Source organism: Heliangelus exortis, chromosome 1 (genome assembly GCF_036169615.1).
Source record: "Heliangelus exortis chromosome 1, bHelExo1.hap1, whole genome shotgun sequence".
Classification (NCBI taxonomy): Eukaryota; Metazoa; Chordata; class Aves; order Apodiformes; family Trochilidae; genus Heliangelus; species Heliangelus exortis.
Window position 1 is genome coordinate 21762874 of NC_092422.1, and position 24251 is coordinate 21787124.

A 24251-nucleotide genomic window follows, 5' to 3' on the forward strand; every position below is an offset into this window, starting at 1 on the left:
AGAAATGAAATTTTACAGGTTTAAACTATCCTTACATATATAGGGCAATATTGCTCATTTTTTAGTTTAAAGACTATTACTTTAATTATTATTAAAATCAGTTTAAAAGAAGAAAAAGTCATATATATGTATATAGAAAAAATATATATATGTATATAGAAAACCTCCACATTATTTTGCTTGAGTAAATAACTGGGTTAGCTATTATATTCATTAATTTTTCATAATTGTTTCTTTGTCTATCTCCCAGTTCCCAGTTTGGCTAATGTGGAAATAGGTGACGAATGTTTGGAGCATCCTATAGTTGAGTCCTTGTTTATTTAAAACAATTTTGCAAAATCCTGTTTCCTAAAGTGCAGCAGAAAAGACCAGAAACCCAGCTGGCCTATGCCTCAGAAGTTCAGTCTCTCTTTGTCTTACAGGATTATCTTGACAGAAGGTTTTCTTTTCTGTTTCCAGTGCACATTGACTCCAACTCCTCATCCTAGCTGCTGCATCTATAAGGTTTAAAGGTCTCTCAGTGCCTGTCTCAGATTTATTTCCTTATGTCATTAGGGTGATGGCTTCAGTATCTGTTTCCCAAGTGCAAGTTGTTGTTAAGCATGGCATATGTGCTTTAAAAATCAGTTATTTTTAATTGCCTAGCCTGTACTGATGGCAGCACTGCACTGTTTCAATAATATGCAGGATTTCTTGGTTAAAATCTTGGAGAGGAGGGAATAAGTATAATTAGTTTGCTTGAATTTTAATGTATTTATGTTAAGCCATCACCATATTCCTATCTGAAGTGATCTGTCTCCAAATTCCTGCTCATATTTTGGCCACCTGTGAGAGACTAGTTTCAGGGAATTCTAGACTACATCTTTTTTTCCCCCCTTTATTTCCCAGTGGGACATGCATTCCTTTTCCCTGTGAATTAGTGTTTTCTGAAGTCCTGCATTTCTCTGCGGTGAGGGCACTGATGCAGTACCAGGAGTATCCAGCACTCTTACTTTCTCCTGCAGGGCCTCTGTTGTGGACTCACAAAACTGGAGTAATTAGGGAACATGGTCCTGCAGCAAAACAAAGGGAGAAAGCCTTTGTCAGTGGTTTCCTGAAACTACACAAATCCTTGACCAAAAGTTTTAAGTATCATATTACCCAGTACTTATCGATAACTCTTATGATGCTTTTTTTCCTGTCTATTTCATGTGATTGTGAAATTGAAACCTTTGTAGAATACCCTACACTATTTATAAGTCTTTATTTACAGTTTGGGATTTGATGATATGATCAAGAAATAAGTATGATATATTGGTTAACTGATTATATGGGACCTATAGAAAACATTTAACTTGAAGTGTATTTGCTTTCTATCTAATAGAGAATTAAGAAATCTTGAGCTGGAAGAGACATTTTCCTGAAATGGTAGATCACCCTGTTTCATACCATCTGAAATCATCCATTCTAGAGGGCTGCTTGCCACTAAGATACAATGAAGAACTAACTAGTTATTCCAGAGTAATTTCTTTGAGATTAATTGGTGTCTAGGAAAAGAAGAGCGAATAGTTTAATGTGAATATCTTTATTTTTCTTAAAGGAATTGCCTGTGGTTCTGCTTATTCATCAGATGGACAGGCATGAAGGTGCATGGACAATATTACCATTAATGAGAGAGTAAGTATAATGAATGCCAGCTATTTTCAGAATTGTTTTTAAAACAAATATTAGTTACTCAGGCCTCTTATTTTAGAATAAAAGGTTTTGAGTGAGACTTGCAACCTTACCTTTTGACTTTCTTACTACACCTTTTTTGGTTTTCCCAATCAACTTTCTTTTAAACTGCATTAAATCAGTGAAAGATGTTTTAAGTAAAAGAAAGACAGTAATGCACTATAGCTGAATAACTACCTTCTTCAAGTCATTGTTGGTTTTAAAATCATTAGGGAAGTCAGTTAGTCAAAAGCAATACCATTTTCAAATCTCTGTTTTCCTATAGGGTCTCCACTTCTCACAGTGTAATTTGTGAGGTATTTCAGAACTTCTGTCATTTCCTATTACATAGCTGATGAAGTGAATAAATAGTTCTTTTTAAATAGATATTAATACTTTTTTTTGGGTTTCTGTCTTTTATTGCTCACAGTGTTTTCAGGAGGTGGTATGCCTCTGCAGTGAAAAGGTGTAGGTTTCAGCATCTTTTTAGAAGCTTTCATGGCCAGTTTTCATCTAGGTATGGTCAGAGCAGACAGGTAATCTCAAACATCTTTTCATCTTAATGTATCCATATGGCTCCAAGGAAGACAAACTGCATTTACAGGGTAGTATGTTGCAAACTGTCAGGAAGCAATGATTCTTCTTTCAGAAAGTCCTAAAGCTCTCTGGTGGGTGCTGAAGGCTATCCTTTGCCTAAAACTTGCATTTGAAATTGTTGCCAGCAGCTCTGCAGCTCCTTGGGAATTGATTTCATGAATATTATTTTTTACAGATGCTCGGAAGGATGCTTTTGTTTTCTTTTGAGGTTTTTGCATCAGAGTGATGCTATAGCAGCAGAGGCAATACCTTTATCCATTCACTGTGGGCCTTTAAAATGTAATTCTATGTAGTAAAAGTTTCAGTTTCATAATAAATTAATAATTGATTAAAGAGTACTTATATTTGGGGAATGTAGGTTGAATATCATTCTGTTCATAAGCTGACTTATTAAAAAGTTAATTTCTTTTGTTTTGTTAGCTTCTCTGTTACCTATGGTAAGAACTCCTCATGGATTTTCTTCTGTGAAGAAGATACAAGAATACAAGTTGTAAAGCTCCTTGAAACACTTGGAAGATATGACTGCTCTAAGGTGAAATAAAAATTTAGATATTTAACTTTATTTTGTGCTTAAGTGGAGTTTTAGATGAAACCTGGAATAATTTTAAGTACTAAATTATAAATCTAAAATTTGCGAATTCCTAGTGACAGAACAGTTTCTCTGGTTCAGAATTTAACTTTATAACATGACCTGGATGGCCCAGCTGTTGAGGAACTTAAAATTATGTGGAGAAAAAATGCCTTCTGTGGATAGCCTGAAAATGATGTAGCACAAGGAAAAAGATTAATACAGTCTCCCCATTTTCCTGTCTGTCATCAGGTCTGGTTATCATCAGACAGAATGAGTGATGTTTGACTACCTGTCTCTGATCTGTTATAGTAGAGTATTTTATTTGCAATCTGTTTCTGAGCTCTGTTGTGCTAAGACAGTTTTCTTTACCTGCTGGAAGAAAAACAACCCCAAAAAACTTTCAAAACAAAATGCAGTTTTTGAAGAACAAATTAAATTTGGCAGTGAAACTGAAATGTAAGTTTTCAATGGTCAGAATTCTCATTGTTCAGAAAAAAAATTCAGCTTGATGTCCATCTTTTGTCTGGAATAAAAAAAGTCAAAAATCTCCTGTGCGAAATATATTTTGCCTCTTTACTGTTACCTTGACTGAGTATTGAATTCTGCTTCAATTCTCACTTCAGCATATGTACTTCTTTTGCAGGCACATGGCCTTGTCATCTTTTTTCACAGTTTTTTTCTAAAATGATAGTAATAATTCAGAGATCTTACATTTTTAAACACTGTCTTCAAAATGGCTGACTGAATATAGTCAGACATTTAGAATATTGATTTTGTTTCTGCTTCAGAAACACCTACTCCTAATAGATCTCAGAATAGAAACGATTTTTTTTTTGTCCTGGATGTGGCCACAGTGACAGTTTCAATCTCTCCTTTGCATTATGTGTAAATTCTATTACAATTATAAATTATGTTCCAACTTGCATTAAAAGTAAAATGTTTTGCTTTTGAACATAGCAATCATCTAGACACAATTTAAGATGAGTTAGACCAGAATGAGCTCATTCATTATTCATTTTCAAATGTCTGCAGTCTGTATAATAAAAAGCTGGTATATGTTAATCACTATAAATGGGCTGCAAGGGGCATGTGAATAGTTGATGTACCTGCAGCCTTTAAATCTGGATATGTAGAAATTAGTATCAGAACTATTGAGACTGATATGTAATATTGAGGTGAAGTAGATGTGTGAAAGCATCATAAGAGACTGGAGAGATACTAAGAGAATGACCTGCATTGATAAATAAGCACATTATTGACTGCAGTAAAACTAAAGAACAGTGAGAAATTTCTGATATATATGAAGGCCTCAAGGCAAGCCTTCAGATGGTGAATTAAATCTGAACACTGGGAAACATTTTGTTACTGTTAGGGTGACTGTACACCAGCACAGGTTCCCTAAAGAAGCTGTAGAATCTCCAACATTGGTGGTAGCCCAAAAGGTTGTGGAATGTTGGAGCACACAGTCCTAGGCAACCTACTGTATAGCTGCCTTGCTTGAGCAGGGAAAAGTTAAACCAGAGAATCCTCAGAGGTGCCTTCCAACCTCAACCCCTTTGTGTTTCAACAGCAGATTCATTCAACTTGTGCTTTAATAGTGGAAGGCAGCATTAAGGTCAAACCAAACCTTTTGTGCCACTCCTAACAGGATGGCAGACAGAGATATCCAGGATGAATAAACTGAACTGATAGGGTCTTAGTAGCTGTTGATACTTAAAGGATATAAAAGATCTGTCTAAAGAATAGCATCTTTATAATTCATAAGAATTCATAAGATGTTGTACTAAGACACAGTGAGGACAAGACAGCTGAAATCTCCTGTTCTCTCTATCAGACACAAGTCTTTAACAGATGGATTTGGCATCCCTGTCTTGGTATTGGTAAGTGGGTGTGTGGTGAGTGGAACAAACTCTATTAGCAAGTTAGGTAAAGTTATCTCTGTCCTCCCTGATGGTCTGGTACTGAGGTTTTTTTGTGTCAAATTCCTTCAGGTATTAGTTTAAAGTGTTCTAAAGTTTTTGCAGTGCTTTTACTGAAGGTAAGTAATTTTTTGCTATTTTTGAAGCGCAATTTATTCACTGATCCTATGGATGGCAGTCATCAATAATGCAATAAATTGGATTCTTTTCTTTAATTGACATTCTTTGCCTATATTCAATTTTGATTACCATAGTTCCTTAAGTTTCTTTATAAGTTCCTTGTCATATAACTAATTTCATCTTATAAAGCCAGCCTGCAAGGGTTGACCTGTCCTCCATATCAGTACACTAAATAAGCAGTGTTATGATCAAATAAGCTTGGAGAGTACTGGCTGTTATCTGGAATGCCTTTGATGTGGTTTGTGGCTTAATATTGCCAGAAGTAATATATGAAAGCCTGAGGAAGGTATATTTATGGGTTTAATTTTCTGTTTTTATAGACCAAGGAAAGTAAGATGTTTTTTTTTTAATCCATAGAGAGCTTTGATGTAAAATTTAGCATGTAAAATTAGGATAAGTGAAAACTTCTATTCACTCTGTACCATAACACAGTGGAGGTCCAGAAAAAAAAACAGTACTGTCACATTAAAATGATACTACTTATTAACTATTTTTGAAGCAGAATAGTGTGCTTATGTTGTGAGTGTTTTGAAGCCTTGGCGGCTGTAAAAGTTAAAAAATGGTGTGCAGAAAAGATTCTAAATAATTAGTTTGATAGGTAATTATCTCTGTGTATTAAAAAAAAAAAAAAAAAAAAAAAAGGTATGTTTTCCTGTTCTACTTCTCAATATTTTGCTTGGTTTTTAACCCTTCCAGTGAACACTATTGATCCTTCCAATAAAAGCAGGAGAAAACAGGGTCTCTTGTGATTGAACTTATAAATGAAAAGCTAAGTAGGTACTAGATAGCAACTCCTATGAAGGTGATTAAAAAAATGGTGGAAAAAACCTCCACCCTTACTTTCTCCATATATTGGGTAGCATCAGTTAACAGTGATGTTCAGAATCCATGGGGAATACACTCAGTGGCTCACACACCTACACTCCCACAGGTCATTAATGGGACATTTGCATCAGCCCCTCAGAGAGTCTGTTCCTGGCAGGGGTAGCATCCCATGGCTTTGACTTCTGGTAATTTATAGGGGTCCTGGCCAGCCTTGCAGAGGTGGGGTTCTTGAAGCATCCCCAATAGCTCCTGAGGGTTTTCCTTTCATTACCTTCTGGGCAACCAGGTTGAGTCCTGGCTGGATGCCAGAGCTGCCTGGCTGTGTCCTCTGGGGCAGAGACTCTTGCAGGCTCCTGCCAGGCTCAGAAGGTTGGTTTGGGCAGGAGGTGTCTCCTGGTGCATGCAGAACTTTTCACTGTTTGTTGACTGCTGCACCTGTGCCAAATCTCACTCATTCCTTTCTGGGCAATTATAGAATCATAGAATTGGCTGGGTTGGAAGGGACCTCAGAGATCATCAAGTCCAACCCTTGATCCACTACCGCTGCAGTTACCAGCCCATGGCACTGAGTGCCACATCCAGTCTCTTTTTAAATATCTCCAGGGATGGAGAATCCCTCCCTTCCCTGGGCAGCCCATTCCAATGCTTGATCACCCTCTCAGTAAAGAAATTCATTCTAATGTCCAACCTAAACCTCCCCCGGCACAACTTGAGACCGTGCCCTCTTGTCTTGCTGAGGGTTGCCTGGGAAAAGAGACCAACCCCCACCTGGCTACACCCTCCTTTCAGGGAGTTGTAGAGAGTGATGAGGTCTCCCCTGAGCCTCCTCTTCTCCAGGCTGAACAGCCCCAGCTCCCTCAGCCTCTCCTCATAGGATCTGTGCTCGAGTCCCTTCACCAGCCTGGCTGCCCTCCTTTGGACCTGCTCCAGGACCTCAATATCCTTCCTGAACTGAGGGGTCCAGAACTGGACACAGGACTCGAGGTGTGGCCTCACCAGCGCTGAGTACAGGGGCAGAATCAGTTCCTTGGACCTGCTGGCCACGCTGTTCCTGATCCAGGCCAGGATGCCATTGGCCTTCTTGGCTACCTGGGCACACTGCTGGCTCATGTTCAGCTTCCTGTCAATCCTAACTTAGTTCAGTCGATACAGCAACATTTCCTGGAGTTAGAAAGATGGCTCCTGAGAAGCAAGTTAGTCCTGGGGTTAGAACCAGGCTTTATTTGGCCAGTTGCTTCTACAGTGTTTTGGTTGAGTGTTTCCCCTTTTGTCCCGAATTTTGTGTAAATTATGTATTTACTTTGTGTCAAGTGTGTGAACTGTGCTAATGCCTCGAAGGAATTTTTCAGTGTTGCTGACAGCTGCACCTTTAAAGAAGGAGAAAAATCTGATATGTCAGGGAGGATGAAGGAACACTCATGTGGAAAAACAGCCCCCCTAACTTTGAATCTATTTTATTCATGAACCTGTAGGTTTTCAGGAAAAAGAAAATCCCGAGTTACTGTCATAATGCAAAGACCTCCACTCTTTAAACATTTAATATAACCACTAGGGTGGTTAAAAACTGATTCAATTTTTTGTACTCGTAGGAATGAAAAGCAAGTTATACTTTTTGGTTTTTAATTTATATATATAATTAATGTTTATATATGCACATGAGATACATTCCTGTTTTCCCTTTGCTGTTTTCCCTTTCCCTTTATTCTGCAAAAACTTGGAGGTATACTTCTATATCCATCTTAAATAGAAAAATAAGGGCAACTGAAAGTAGCAGTAGCTACTAGAAGTAGCAATTAAGTATTTTCAGATAAAGCAAAGTCAGTAGTGAATTCTTAAACACTTACTAAAAGCTAATAATACTACTAGTAAATTTTTACTTTAGTAATACATTTTTGGAATCTTCTTCAGCTAACTGTTTTGAAGATCAAGGTTTTTAAAATCTATTTCCTTTTTAAGCTATTGGGCAACCTGCTCTGGCTGACCCTGCTTGAGGAGATTTGGACTAGAGAATCCTAAGAGGCCTTTTCCAACCTGAACACTTTGGGGATTCAGTGCTCTTTGAGCAGGTGGAATCCAGGGCATGTGCTGGAGTTTGAAAATACAGTATGCACTTGACCTCAAGAGAAATATTTCTAGTTTCATTTCTTACCAAGTACAGTTTTTGTCTGGATTATTGTCAACAGTGTGCTTCCCTTGTTTTTGTTTTCAGGTTTGCTTTATTCAGCATGAATACAGTCGTCATCTTCACTAAAAGGATGCTGTAGATGAACAAAACTGTTTCCTATATTCCTTTACAGGAGTGGTTTTTAGGTAAAGCATTATATGATGAAGAATCTACAATAATTCACCATTATGCCTTTGCTGAAAATCCTACAGTCTTTAAATTTCCAGATTTTGCTGCTGGTTGGGCACTTAGCATTCCACTTGTTAACAAGTAAGAATTTAAATTTAATCACCTCTTAATTGTTTATTGATTGTAATTAAGGGTGTTGTATTTATAAATTTCTCCTAGATGCTAATAAATATTACTTTAATGAGTTATGATTTTACATGGATTAATATTTTCTACAAAAGATGAAGGTGTCCCTGCAGTGCAGTTGAAGGTTTTACTGGATGTACATATGAAAAGTCAAGTTTTAATCTTGAATGGAAGCTGCCTTGGAATGGAAGCTGCTGATTGCAGTTTAGCTGTGACAAACAGCTTGGGATGCAGTCAACCAGTGCAGGCAGATTTGACTTTGGAGCTTACCCTGAGCTTTTGCTTCTGCCACCTCTGTATTCAGCATCCCTGCCAGTACATATAAGTCTGCTTTAGTTTGAGGATCTGGTCTGGCATAGCCAGAGATGCAGCCACACACAGTAATGTACAGCTAGTTCAGGGTATGCCTGCATAGACTTGTGTTGATACTGTAAACTTTAACAGAAAATACTCCTCTGATAAAACTAGATACTCCTCTAATAAAACTCCAGTTCTTTGTTCTGCACTTGAAGCATAATTTTAAATAATCACTTTAGAATTCATTAGTAGACAAAGGTACAGAAAAAGATTTTTGTAACTGTGAATGCTGTTTATTTTGCTCCACTCTGCCTATCTGAAAGTTAATGTTGTGTTAGCTGGTTAGCAGTTTCCAGTACTAGTCATTTAACTAGTTCAATACCATCTTTTGTAAATTTAAAACATATTGTCTCCTAGACAGCAGCTTTATTCCTGTATCTTTGAGTGGCTGCGTTGCCCTCTGGAAGTGTTTCTCTTGTGCTACAGTGACAACCTAGGCATTTATTTCACATCACATGCTTAGTTTTTAGATGGAATTTGAAAAGTTCATGGATTTCAGAATTGAATGCAGCTCACTGTAGCCAGGATTGATGTTTTCAGAAATTGAACGTGCCTAACTACTGTGCTTCAGAAAAACAAAGTGCTGTCTAAAGTTTGAGGTGCTGATCAATATTGAGTGTCAGACACCTTGCTGCTTTTAACCTCTTGAAAATGTATGCCAGACTCTCTGTCTGCTCCTTGGCCAAGAAGAATGTGTTAAGATGTGTGTGCTGAAAGCTAATATTAACATCATCACACTCTGCTCAGCTGAAAAAAAGCATCATTTGAAAAAGAAAAATAATTTGCTTCTTGGGTCAGTGAATACAGAGGTGTGATTATGGGTTTTTTTTTCTCTTATAAGATGGTCAAGAATACTAAACACACTTTGCTGTGTAACTAGTGGTTGATTTTATTTTTTACTGTGCTTTTTTTAGTAAATTTCTTAATCTTTTATTACATAGGCTTGCAAAGAAGCTGAAAAGTGAACCACTCAAGTCAGACTTTACCATAGATTTAAAGCATGAGGTAAGTGGTGCTGTGGTGAAAGGAAAATATTTGTTGAACTGTAGACATCTGAATGGTGATGGTAATGGAAATAACAGATTTTTTTAAAGGTTACTAAAAAGTTTTAATACAATGTTATATTTAATTTCTTTCCCTTCCTTTAGGATATTATAACTTAATACTTTATAAATGTATTTCAAACATAGAAGAATACATGAATAAAATTGCATTCATATATGAATGCATACATAGCTGTATACAATACAGCATCTTCTAAGGCTTGCTCTATAAACCAGGAGAGGTCCTTCCAAATGATGAAGCACAGGCTGGCATGAATAGTACCTCAGATACCATCCAGCCTCACTCACTTTCTAAATCAGACTGTTGAGAGGCTCATTTAAATATAGATATCATAAATATCTGGAGTTCAGATTAAATTGTGAGGAACCTAACTATTGTGTGAACAGTCTACTCTGCAACTTGTAGCATAGAAGTCTGGAAATTTTTTTTTGCCTCTCTTTTGCAACAGTTTTAAAAGGTAGCTACTAGGTTTTCCAGAGAAATAAGTGTGTTGACTGAAGAGGAACATCTGAGGGGATCTATCTGAAAGATGATGTGTGGTACCTTTTCTGTGAAACCTTTTTGTTTTTTCCTTCCTTCAAAATATTTGTGCAACCCAGGGTTTTCTACTGTCACCAAAATGAACTCCTGAATCAGGGGGGAAGGGGAGGATGACTCTCTAATAAACTTACTGGTTTGGACCTTAAGTGGAGTGATATTGAATTCCTTTTAAAAACTGTCCTGAAAGTCAGCTATGAATTGAGATTTCACTCAAAAAAAAAAAATACCTTACTTAAAACTGCTGCTGCTGTTCCAGATCTTAACTCTCTAATGTTTGTATATCTCCTCATTTCCAGCATAAATCTACAATGTATTAATAGAGTATAAACTGGAACCATATTTAAATGAATTTGCTTTTGTACCAGTACTGTTATTTCATATAGTTTCCCCTCCTTGACTGATGTTTTTCTGAAAAGCACTTGGACTCCTCTCAGCTTTCATTCTGTTTCATGAATCAAGCCAACAAGCTGTTTCTTTCCTTTTGATAAGTTTTCTAAATGTAAGACCTTGGGTTTCACACTGTTAATCTTCTTCTTGTGAATTACCTCAAAGGCTTTTGTACAATCCCAGTATTCCAGTCTATCTCAGAGCTGGCAAAAGCTCTACACATGGTATCATAAAAAAAAAAAAATTCATTAGCAGGCTTTTTTTTTTTATGAGCCACATATTGCTTAATGAAAAACAATTGGTCACTTCATTGGCACAATTATTTCCATCCACTTATTCTGTTAGCAGTTCTTTGCATGTGTTACATTTCAGATTTATTGCCATAGATAACCTGCTTCAGCCCTGTAGTTATTCTTTCTTCACAGTCTCGTGTCTCTCTAGAGACAGCTCCATTCCCCCTGATTTATTATTATAAATTGCCATCTTCTCCTTCCTAAATCATTTTTATCTCTACATCCTTCTTATGTGAATCAAGTTTGACAGCAAATCAAAGGATACAGTGGGATCTTTAGTGATTATTTGTGATGTTTAAATTTATGAAGGATGATAAAAGTTTTAAGAAATTTTTTAGTTTATCTAATAACATGTGGCTTCAGTCCTTGGTACTTTATTGTGCTCTGGATCAGGTTATATTTTTCACCATATTACTTTCCAAGTTCCTGTTTCCTATGTCTGTAACATTTTTATCACTTTCCAGTTGGAAAGCCTATGCAGCAGGTCTGGTAAAGGGATTTTGTCATGATGCTGGTCATTTGCAGATTAAAATTTTAGACTTCACAACATATAGTATATTCCCTAATGCTTATTGAAAACTGGAAGTGAATAATGGAATTTTTTGTGTATCTAACATCAGTTTTGAACTAGGACTAAAACTAAGAATATTTTTTGTCTTTTTAATGTAAATCCATTTCCACTATTCCGTGAACAGTCTATCCTGTTCTGTAACCCAAAATGGCACTCTAACCTTGTCTCTGAAATGCAATAGCTTCACATCATTCTTGGGCTATTGAAAATGTCATTATTCACTGAGAAATCTTACTGCTTTATGAACTTTCATAAATAATTCATGTTAAGTTACAGTTTTTAAATATTCTTTATGCTGCAAGAGCATGGCTTCTTTGTTGGTTGATGTGATAGGTATTAATTTTAAATAGCTGAATTTTGAACTAATGTAATGAATTTTTGAACAAATGTACTGGAAGCTCTTTAGAAATCCTATTCCTTGCTCCTGTGTAGTCTTCCATCTACAAAACAGGGTCTAGAACTTACACCCCATATTCTGAATGTTGTGACAAGGCAAAAAGATGACCTTTGGGATGCAGAAGTGTTTATTGGCTGCTCCTTACCATGAACATGTGTGTTACAAGTCAGTTCCATACTCCTCTTCTCCTCCAAACACTGTCAACACCATTTGTCTTCCCAGCCAGTCATGATTATGCATCTTCTTCCCTGTAGTGGGGCCTTTCCTTTGTTGAACTTGTCTGGAAGGATGAGGTGGTCTGTGTTTTCAGAAGCGTTCCTAAAACAGTGAAGAAACAAACCACTTTATAGTAGTAAAGCTAAGAGAAATTAGAACTTGCTAACTACAAAATTTGCTGCATTTAAAAGAACCTGCAGCTGATTTATGGAAGTCAGCTGAGCAGTAGTAATGACCATGTTTCTACTCACAGCTCCGAGTCATCTGCATCCACAAGGAAAAATACAGCAATTTAAACAGTTTTCAGTGCAAGTAAACTAAATGTTTTTTCCCTTGCAGTTGAGGTGGTATCAGAATGCACATAAAATTATGACAAGCTCATTGCAATCAGCAGCTTGCCAAAAAAATCATCAATTAATTGTGTTCTAGTATGCGACTGTACCCCAGCTGTTTGCGCTCAAAAAATCTTTCAAATGTGGAAGCTTAAGTTTCAAAAATATGATTTTATTCTCAGGCCTGCCCCTAGTCTTTAATAGGGCCTGTAACAAACTGGCCATTTTATTTTGTTCCCTCCAAATTCTGTAAATGGCCATGTGCAGCTAGGTGGGATTTTCCAGGTATGTTGGGATGGGCAGGGATGAGATGGACAGGAAAATAATCATCTGTAATTTAGAGGTCTGTAACTGGTTTGGTAACTTGGGTTTGCCCAGACCATACTTAATGAACCTGCTTTGTGCAGTTATTCCTGAACACTGAAGAGAAGGAAATACTTTGTCCTCTTAATAATATCTTAATTATCACATTATTTGCTAAAAGAGGAGCTGAAGTCTGGCCTGGTGGGGTGTTTGAAGCTTGCAGTTCTAAGTAGGCATAAAACAGTAATAAGGAAATTAATTTTCATTGCCCTTGGCGTGTGCTGGTCACAACTTCCAGTGAAGCATTTAACTTGTTTTCAATACAAGAGTCATTGAGAATATGTATAAATAATGTGGGAAGCAGGAACTAGAACTCAAGACTGATTTCCTCCCTTGAAGGCATCCCATTCCCCTTCCCCTGAATATTTAGTCTGGCAAAGTTGTAAGCAGTTTAGAATGACTGCAATAAAAATGTCAGGCAAGTATAAATTTTCATGATGTGTCATGAAGTACAGATTGAAATATTTTTATTACTACTTGAAAGTAAATGCAAAGTGCTGGGTTTTTTTTGTCTTCTTCAGGTATCACTTGTTTGCTTATTTTTCCTTCTAATTTTGGCTGGGCTTTTTTGTGTTTTGTTTGTTTGGTTTTGGGTTTTTTTGGTTTGGTTTGGTTTTGGGGTTGTTGTTTTTTGAGTGTGTGTGTGTTCTTTGTTTGTTCTGGGTTTTTTGCTTGTTTCTTTGTTATTTTGCATTTGAAATGGATGATAGCATATCTATTACATTGTCTTTCATTTTCTTTTCATTTTCATTGTTCATATGTTTTTTTAGATTTTCATTACTGGCTTCTAGCATTTTAAATTGTCACCAGAGAATGGGTCTGTTTTGAAAAGCTGAAAATTGCCACATAGGATGAAAGAGGACAAATTATTCCAGAGTATCAAAATAATTGAAAAAGAGTGACACAATAAGGATTTTTGTTTACTTAAAAGAAGGCATAAATATTCACTTTAGCACTTCCTATGAAATTTAAACATGAGTTGTTTTGACATGCTGGAATATACGAACCTAATTGTAATTATATGAAACAAAAGAAGAAAAAACAAACAAAAAAGCAAAAATTGGCATGTTGGCTCTTCAGACATGATCAAGAAGATAGACAACTACTTAATGAACTAAGAGATGAATCTTCTACAGCATCCCATATTATTCAGTTTTACTATTAAGCTTTTGTCCTTTAATGGGATTTCTTTGTGTACCCTGAGAGTTTTTATCCCACATCATTGCTGATATAAATCTTTTCTGTTTTGATAGATTGCCCTCTATATTTGGCAGAAAGGGGAAGGACCACATCTTACTCCAGTGCCTGAGTTTTGCACAGATGATGTGAACTCACAGAAGGTTGACCATTGTGCAACAACATTCAGTAATTTTTTACCACTTTGTGTAAGTACCATATTTTAAATACCACTTTATAAAGGCAAAACTCTTACTAAATGTGTAAGACTTGACTTTAAAAATACCAAACTTAAAAAAAATATTTAAAAATAAGTTTATAAGAAAGTAGTTTTTTCTGGCATTTATCTATTTTTGGGTAGGCTTCCAGCTTTCCATGGCACAGGATATTTCCTGGCAAACAAATATTGCATATGCTTTAGTGTTTGAGCAGCCTGTGATCTAGGAAGTATTTCTTCTTACACTTCTGTGAGATACTGAAACATAGATAATTTTTTTTCACAGGTCAGAATCTAAAGTTTGTTGAGGATAAAGTGTAATACTTTGGTGCATTAAACTACAACCCATTTTTTCTGCCTCTAGGAGAATAGGTTTATGATATTATGGGTTAACTGTGTCTAGAGGCCAAAAATGTTCCAGACTTCCAGGAGAGCAAAATTCTAGGTACCAAAAAAAGAAGACAAGTAAAACTGGTTAAATGATGTTGTTACAGTTGAGAAAATGAGAATTTTTGTGTTTAGTATTTAGGCTTCTTTTTCCATGTATGATACAGTTCAACATGTTCTCATAGTGACCAATTTCAGAGAAATTAAGAAAACATTATTTTTTCAGACGAATCATTCTTAGTTCAACAAGTTCTACTATGCAGTCGTGTTTCCTAATGATATGTGATTCAGTTCTTGTTAGAATGCTACATCAATAGAAAAAGTATTTTAATCTCAGGAATTTTAAACCACTAGTGGCCTTTTTTCAAGAGACAAAAACGTATTTTCTACTGCATTGCACTATTGTACTTGATGTGCTGCAAAATGAACAGATATTTTCTGGGTTTTTTATATGTTTGGACATATGTATCCTAAAAAATGTTACAGGCTGAGCCTGCAATTACAAAATTTATTTTTGTTCTGTTCATACAGGGAGAGCCAGTGAAAAAGGAAGATGTTTTTGTTGCTGTAAAAACGTGTCAGAAATTTCATGGAGACAGAAGTAAGTTGTTTATTAGTTGAGGTAGCAGTTCCATGCGTTATAGTTTATGGAATGAATATTTAAAATATAAGCTGATATGTGCTGTCTTTGGAGCTCTTAGGACCAAATATTTGCAAAATGCACTGGGAAACATGAAAGCTTCCAAATTTTAAACAGCTTATTCTTTAGGTACAATATTTTTTGCTATTCAGAGTTCTTTAGGAGTGGTGTGAAATATTTAAGACAAAAAGTTGTGGCCGTTTGATGTTTTCATCATTAGTGATTGGTCGGCAAAAAACTTGAAATTTAATATCTAAATTAAAAATATGCATAAAGTTAGCTTATAATATTGTAAAATTGAGTTCTTGCAATGTTAATTAATACAGCAGCTATTAATATCCTTCCATGTGTTTTCCCCAGATAATTGGTTCCATTTTATTCCTACTACTAGCAGTGGCAATCATGCAGCTGTATGGTGGCTGATAAAGAAATGCAAAAAAGCTGAAAGCTTTCTCCCCTCCTCCATCCTTTTTTCTTGCCCTCTCCTCCAGCAAAAGATTGGGCAGCTTATGCTGTCACGGTGTTTCATTCTAGTGTCACCTTGTGCAACTGGACATGCACAGGTGTTTTGAAGAAATTCAGGAATGGACTTATTTCCAGGAATTTACTTGAATTTTGAGTGCCCGTGAATACTCCAGGTAGGCAGTAGGCAGTACTGTCACCATTAAATCATGGAGTCATAGAATGGTTTGAGTAGGAAGGGACCTTAAAGCTCCTTTAGTTCCAACCCCCCTGCATGGGCAGGGACACCTTCGCCCAGACCAGGTTGCTCAAGGCCCCATCCAACCTGGCCCTGAACACTTCCAGGCAGGGGGCAGCCACTGTCCCAGTGTCTCAGCACTTTCACAGGAAAGAATTTCTTCTAACCTAAATCTCCCCTCCTCAAGTTTGAACCAATTTCCCCTTGTCCTCTCACTACACATTCATGTAAAAAGCCCTACTCCAGCTTTCTTGTAGGTCCTCTTCAGATATTGGAAGGTTGCTATAAGGTCATCTCGGAGTCTCCTCTTCTCCATGCTGAACAACCCCAACTTCCTCACCCTGTCTTCATAGGGGAGGTGCTCCAGCCCTCTGAGCATTTTTGTGGCTCTCCTCTGGACACTTTCCAGGAGCTCTGTGTCCTCCTTATGCTGAGGAGTCCAGAACTGGGCACAGTATTCCAGGTGGGGTCTCACAAGAGCAGAGCAGAGGTGGAGAATCACCTCCCATGACTGGCTGTCTGTCCTTCTTTGGATGCAGCCCAGGACCCAGTTGGCTTTCTGGGCTGCAGGCTCACATTGACAGCTCATGTTAAGCTTATCATCCACCATCACCCCCAAGTCTTTCTCCTCAGGGCTGCCTTCAGTCCTTTCTCCTCCCAGCCTGTATTTGTGCATGAGATTGCCTCAACCCACATGCAGAACTTTGCACTTGCCCCTGTTGAACTTCATGCAGTTTGCATGAGCCCACTTCTTGACCCTGTCAAGGTCCCTCTGGATGGCTTCTCTTCCCTCCAGTGTGTTGACTTCACCACATGGTTTGATGTTGTCAGCAAACCTGCTGAGGGTGCACTCGATTCCAGTGTCCGTATCACCATCAAAAATGTTAAACAGCACCCATCTGAGTACTGATCCTTGAGGAACACCGTTCATTATACATCTCTAATTAAGCTAGTTTGTTCATAAACTTAATATAAAGTGATTATTATTGGGAAAAAAATGGAAGCTTAAGTAGTGGGTAGTAGTTGTACCAAATTTTGGCAGTTTTGCCGTTCCTATTGTCAGAGGACAGGGTGAAGATAAAATCTCTTTTTAACTGAGTCCCCCTTTGCTTATACATAAAATCTGTAGATTCTGTAAACTGTGCATTTAGACAGTCTTCCAGTTGCTGGGTTTTTATCTTCAAAGTAAGATTTATGTTGTTTTTTTTCAATGTTACTGTACTTGATAAAGGCCCATTTTTAGTATTTTAATCACGTAATGATTAGACTCTCTTGAAAGTAGCTTTTGACAAAACAAAATTGACTGTCTTGTAACTGGAGTTCACTGAAGAGTTCTCCTTTCTGGATCCATGTTTATTTTCTTATATCAAAATAAACCAAACCAAACCAAAAAAACCAACAAACCCAGAAAGTCAGAAAATAACATAAGGCTTCAAAAAGCTAATATAAACATTCCTCAAGAAACACCTGTTGAAGACTGAGGAAAATTCTTGAACTTTCCTCACAGCTTCCAGTATAATGCAATAAAGGATAATCTTACTCAAGATTTTGAAAGATTAATGGATGCCAGCTTCAGAGAGCTCCTTTTACCTGGTAAGTCATTTTTTATTGTACGCCAAAAACTACATTAGTGCAACACTAAGGCTTGGAATTTTATGCGCAAAAGTAGCTAAATTTTACTTCAGATTTTATGTCAGGTACCACTCTCCTTAAAAATTGTGAATGGTTGTATAAGAAACTTTTGGGACTGCAAACATGAAAGTTCTAGAAGTAGCATAAATGAAATATTATGAGCAAAGAGCTCTCTCTCGATGAGTATCTCTGTAGTGCACTATTAAAACTTCAGTGTGATCACAATATATACTGATAAATATTTCCATCAAGAACTACCAAGGAATTTTAAATAGCTGGTTTTTCTTAAGAACATAGGAGTTGTTAGAAATTATGAAGTATGGTGAGATTCAGTTCACAATGGACAGTCTGGATAGTGACACTTGCATCAAAACAAGCAAGGAAAAGAGTGAGAGGCTCCTTGTTAGACCACTTAACTGAAGTGAGACTTGTGTCCTTGCTTTGGTGAATTTTGTTCATTTATACCCCACTGAAGTAACTTGAGAGGTCCAGTCTGTAATAGCAAATAGTTTTGTATGTTAAAGCACCCTACAGAGGTCGAGGTCTTTGGATGTAGAAAGGTGAAATAGCCTTTATGGGTGCTGCTCTTCTGCCAGGTGAAGGGTGGAAGCGTTTTGTAGATCTGTGACCTTTCGGTATTGGGGCCTTTCTGGAAGCTTTCTGGTTCTCTTTTTCCAGGTAACACTTTTAAAATAGAACATTTCCACAAAGTAAGAAAATTATTTCCTATCTACTTTGTTTTTTAATTGGCCAGCTTAACATGGGATAGATCATAAGAGGTAGAGTTAGTGTATCATAAAATTCCTAGCTTTGCATTTCAAAACTCCACTGTTATGTTCTATGAGTGTCTTTTTTATACATAACTCCTTCTGTATTTTTAAATGCAAAATTTTGAGAGCAGTTTGAAGTGTCCAAAACTTCTTTAAAAAGCAGTATTGTAAGCAATATTGTCCTACAGAAGTGGAATTATATTTTTTTCAAGCATTAAAACCTTTCCATTAGTGTAGTGAGTTATCTTTATCCTAACAGTCACTTTTCAATTTCATTTTAGTCTGATCAAACTGAGTATTGGTCAATCAAGAAAAATAAATCGTACAGGTCTCTGTGATCAGAATAGAGGAAAGTGAGCAAGTGGATTGGCAGCAAACATCAAATTAGGTGGTGGATGAGTCCAGCAAGGGGCTAAAGTGAGTTGTTCTCAAGTATCAGAGTTGTATAGCAAAAATGGGAAGTTGTATAAATAGTTCTTCCAGAGACATACTAGGTGATGTCAAAGAACATGAAGTGGACAAACAGTGACAGCTGAAAGCACAGTGTTTCAGAGTAGCTGCTCATCCAAGTCCTGACCATTTAATTTTTCATTATCTTCCAAACACCCTGCAGGTGTTTGGCTTTGTTTGTGTTATCCATGATTTATTCACTTCTGGATATAATTAAAACCTTTTGTAGTATCATTATTAGAATTTATATGATCTATTTTAAATGTTTATGACACATGGCAAATTTAATAAGAAGCAGGAAGCAGTTGTCCTTTGAAAAGAATCTCTATGGGATAAAAATTGGCTGTATGATATTTTAAAATGTGCCTCTGTTAGTATGTCTCCAGAGACAGGTGCTTTTGAGCATGAACATGATGTTGGTGTCAGATATGATTTATATACACCAGTGTAGTATTTCAAAGGTATATTTGGTCTGTTTCTGATTCAGAATATTTTACATGCTGTACAGTTGGGTGTGCTGTTTTTAAAATGTGACAGTTTCAATGCATGAAGAATGATTGATCTCTGATAGTGTTCATGCAGATGTATGCTATGAAGTCTACCACTGCAAGTGTAAAAGTAATGAATCCTGTACTTGGATTAGCAGAAATGTAAACGTTGCAGTTTTCAATATTCTATGAATGAAACTATAGCCATATCTTATAAAAAAAAATTTATGACTATATAAATTAAACTGCCCTGACTGTCCTTGATAAAAATGTAAAATGGCTTCTCTGTAAATATTGTAGGAAAGAAAAAAGAATGAATATTTAAAAGGACAATGCTCCATTTGAAACGTTTTCATTAGTGTGTGATGAAATATGTCAGCTAACAAGATGCCATAAATATTTTCATCAAGTGCTTATTTTAATCAGGTTATTTACATTTCAATGTCAATGATTGTTTTGCAGTACCAGTTGTAAAGCAGACTTGGGAAAAAGAAGCTGCCCTTATTGAATACTACAGTGATTATGCAGACATCTCCATTCCTACTATAGATTTAGGCATACCTAATACTGACAGAGGTGAGCTACTGAGTGGTGTTGTCAGTTTTGTGCAAACAACAGTCTAAAGTAAGTTTTATGGGTGATGTGTACATTTCTACATTTCATAGCTTATAATTAAGAAAATCTGTATTTCCATGGCACATTTGTGCAGCCTAAACTAGAAGAATGCTTTTCCCACCCAGGAAATGGGCAGTACAGCTCACCTATGTAGGTAGAGCAATCTTTTTAGTACAAAGCTAAATATTGGGACTATCTGAGCATGGTATGCTGATATACTATGAGAGACTAAAAATTTTTAAGAACCTGAGTGAGAGTAATAACTCTTGAGTTATTGACATTCTTGAGGAAGATCATCACTGAAGCAGAAGTCACGGATTCATGTCAAAAGACCTCAGACAGTGCCAGCTCCTTACTGGGCTTAAACTACTTGCCATATGGTACTGAAATATTATATACTTGTGCCTAGTATGTCTTGATTAAGGCATAAAATCTAAATGCTAAGATTGGAAGGACTTTCTATGACAAATAATCATAGAATCATAGAATTGGCTGGGTTGGAAGGGACCTCAGAGATCATCAAGTCCAACCCTTGATCCACTCCCGCTGCAGTTACCAGACCATGGCACTGAGTGCCACATCCAGTCTCTTTTTAAATATCTCCAGGGATGGAGAATCCACCACTTCCCAGGGCAGCCCATTCCAATGCTTGATCACCCTCTCAGTAAAGAAATTCCTTCTAATGTCCAACCTAAACCTCCCCCGGCGCAAGTTAAGACCGTGCCCTCTTGTCTTGCTATGTGGGTTTAAAGTAATTTATTTTGTCATTGGATTGTTGGATTAAAAAAGGGGTACGGATATGATGTCTTCCATTAGTTTATTATTTTTAGGGCTTTTTCTTTCATTCAATCTGTTCTTCTCTAGGCTTGTAGTCTTTGCTGCAGGCTCTGCTACCTTCTGATTTAGGTGTCCAAGCTGTGGCCTTATCTGCCCCCCTAGGTCAGTTGTTCTGATCTCTGGCTTATTTCCAGCTGCCCTTTTTTTAAATTCACAAGGTCTGTTAGAGGCAGAGAGAGAAGGGGAAGGGATTTCCATTGCAGAGATGCAACTGGACACCTGTGGATCATCTGTAGAAGCCAAGCCCAGGGGTCACACCAGGGGGAAGGGTCCTTGCACACTTGGCCTTTGAGCATTGCTGGGGAGGGCAATGAGACCTCTGAGCTAACTAAACACATTGTGCTGAGTTTACTCTAATACTACTTTTTTTTTTTTTTTTTACATCTTTTGTGATGGAATATGATAAAGAAAGCTTGGTGTTAATTTTGTAAATATTTATATATCAGTCTGCATTAAGTTCACAAAACTTAATGGTTTCACAAAATGGGCAATGCCAGGACTTAACTTCATTTCTTAAGCTGACAGTCACTGTATTTTCTCAAAAGAATATTTTTACTGAAAGTAGCTTCAAATATAGTATCCCATCCTTATTTTTTAATACTTTTATAGTAATTTTGGTAACAATAGCACTAGTTGCTTTAGACAGTCAAATGTAATCTAGATGAATAAAGCCTGTTTGCAGTAAGATTTTTCTAGGATCTAAAAGATTCAGTACAAGTCTGAAAGTTCCTGTTTTCCTTGTCCTGAACAAGGGCATTTTACTTCTCAGCTCCTGGTAATAGGAATTTCAATTCTTAACCTAGGTATAGTCTTGTGATAAGTGTTAAGACCTTTTCCTTAGAGGAAGCCATCAGGACTTGAGCTGCAGGTTTTGAAGTACCATAGCTTAATGTGGAGTTAAATATTTACAGGCAAGCAACAGACCTGCCAGATGGATCATGAAATACTGTGAAGATATCTTGTAGTTTGCAGAACATGTTTCTGTCATAGTCACCTCATTTTTACAGTTTCAGAAATGAAGAGTAGCAGTTTGTCAGGCATTGTCCAAGACATTTTAGAGGATAGCTGGAGTATATCCTATATTTCAGGTTTCATTAATTCAAAGAATTTCTATACTTGAACATCCTTCAAAAGTCAGTTCCTGCATAGAAAGCAATAATCATATTGGGGTAACTTTTACAAACACCAAATGCCCATGCAGTGGAGGAATCTGCATCTCAAATATTTTACCAGTCATTTCCAGAATGTTTTGTGTACTGCTATAGAATAGTTATTTAATGAATAATTGTTTATTATGAAAATCTCATTTTATTTAAATTTGCACGTTCTGTTATTTTTCTTCCTTTAGGTCACTGTGGGAAAACTTTTGCCATTTTGGAAAGGTTTTTGAATAATAGCTCTGCCAGAACTCCTTGGTTAGTCATAGTGGATGATGACACACTGATAAGGTATACACTGCAATTATGTCAGGAGTTGACGATGTTCATGTCAATAGGAGTTACAGCAGTATTTGTCTTCTGTGTCTGAGAGATACAGCAATTTTATTAATGTAGATTTACATTCCTTCAACGAAAAAGAATGGTCACTTTTCTTCAGCACTCCTTGGCTGATATTAAAAACAAGGTAATCTTGTAATTTGATAAAACCTGTGCATATTAGTGTTATGTAATCAGAGAAATATCCTTACAGACTGTTACACGTTGTCACCCTTCAGTGTAGGCATGTCTGAGCTGACTGGTTTTACTCATTTGCTGATAAACTTTCTTTAGATATATACCTCACATAAATGCACTAGAAGAAAGGTTCTGTAAGCCAGGGTCAGCTGTCAAAGCCACCCAGAATGGTGTCCAGGGACTTGCCTTCGTTAGAAAACTGGATGCCATTCACATGACAATAAACACTGGTATAAACAAGGTATAATGATCAAGGTGATCAACCAGAGGATCACATGGTCATGAACATGAGGGTAAGGGGCTCAAGATAATAGTTTATATTAAATGATGCAACAGAAGAAGTTGAAATATGCTGTAACTGTAGATAAAGCAATGTTCATAAAACTAAATCTACCTTTTTGTTTTCAGTTCCTGGGAAGAAAAGATAATTTGTAATTTAATTGTTTCTCTGAGGTGACACTTGAGTTTGTTGAGAAACTTTGCATCCTTCTTCAGAAAAATATTTTTAAGCTAATTGATTCATCATTTGACAAAATTCAGCAATCATATCTCATAGTGAATAACCCATCATAAATATCTGTTTAAAAGTTTGTATTTCTGGTTTTTGTAGGATTTCTGAATTTCTCCTGTTTTTTTTTTGTGAGACTCAGTAGAATGTGGTTTAGACTAACAATGTCTGTTTAAAAATAAATGTCTACATGATTTGGTTTTTTGTGGTTTTTTTAATGGATTTTCATATTGTAGTATCTCCAGGCTCCGAAAACTGCTCAGCTGCTATGACCCACAGGAACCAGTGTTTCTAGGAGAGCGTTATGGCTACGGCTTGGGAACAGGAGGATACAGTTACATCACTGGTGGTGGAGGGTAATTTATTTAAACTCCTACTGACATCTACATCAGTCTCTGCTTTGAATGCAAACGTTTTGAATTACAACACAAATCAGTTGCAACAGAAACAGTGATGCTTCCTAGTTCAGTTAAAATGTAATGATGCTCAAAGGCCCAGATGTCCTAACTAATAAGGAGCTGTGCTGCCCATTGGGAACAGGTTTGCAGAGAGGAACAGTTGGTGCTGAGAACCATGCATGTTTCAGGAGGGGTTGTTTCAGCTTGACTGGTCCTGCAGCTTGACTGGTCCTGGAAACTGAGCGACTATCATCAGTTTGTCTGCACCACATGTTCTGATACACATCATGTAGCCTTGTTTCATCTGCTAGAATTCACTCTGCAGCCCCAGACACCACCTTAAAAAGTGATTCATAGTGTAGTAAGTAGAAACAATCATAACAGTTGCTTAAAAATATACACTTCTGATCTGAACTGCTGTGGAGTTTGCAGCAGAACCAAAAGCAGCACACCTACAAACTGTCTCAGTGAGAATATTCATTCCTGTTCTCTTTGTCCAAGCATGGAGAAAAGTGGTAGTGATTCTGGTTTTGTACTCCATGTGATGATTTATGGAGAAGTGGCTGAAGAAAGAGTTTGATGTTGATGTCTGGGAAAATAATTTCTCATGGAAACAAATCATTGTGGGTTATCTCATGCATGAGAAACAGGTCCCTTTGATGATGTGCAAAATTTGGCTTAAATTAACATGCACATGGACTTTCAGGTTGGCTCATATTGCAATAAGAATAATCTTAAGATTCATCTGTTCATCTTGGGTGTCTAAAGGAAATAGTGGGGACATCAGAATGTTAGTGTCTTTGTGAGAAGTTGTGGCTGTAATAAATTACTAAATACTTACCCATGTGTGAGTAAGTAAAAAGCAATTGACTGGCCTTCTCTTTATTTTGCACAGTTGCATAAGGTTTTACTTAAGCAGGGTTTATGCCAGAGTTAAGAGGTAAATCTACTGGTGCTGGTTGTTACCAGTTTGTTG

The 24251-nt window shown here is 36.8% G+C and overlaps 1 protein-coding gene across 1 annotated transcript in view; it reads left to right on the plus strand.

Moving 5' to 3' along the window:
• Positions 1-24251, plus strand: part of B3GLCT (beta 3-glucosyltransferase) — a 49730-nt gene that overhangs the window by 18883 nt on the left and 6596 nt on the right. Inside the window, exons 5-13 of the mRNA XM_071737158.1 lie at positions 1580-1656; positions 2710-2821; positions 8082-8218; positions 9562-9625; positions 14038-14169; positions 15096-15165; positions 19707-19820; positions 22045-22144; positions 23114-23233. Coding sequence (XP_071593259.1) covers positions 1580-1656; positions 2710-2821; positions 8082-8218; positions 9562-9625; positions 14038-14169; positions 15096-15165; positions 19707-19820; positions 22045-22144; positions 23114-23233 — 926 coding nt within the window. The remainder of the gene's footprint in view (positions 1-1579; positions 1657-2709; positions 2822-8081; positions 8219-9561; positions 9626-14037; positions 14170-15095; positions 15166-19706; positions 19821-22044; positions 22145-23113; positions 23234-24251) is intronic.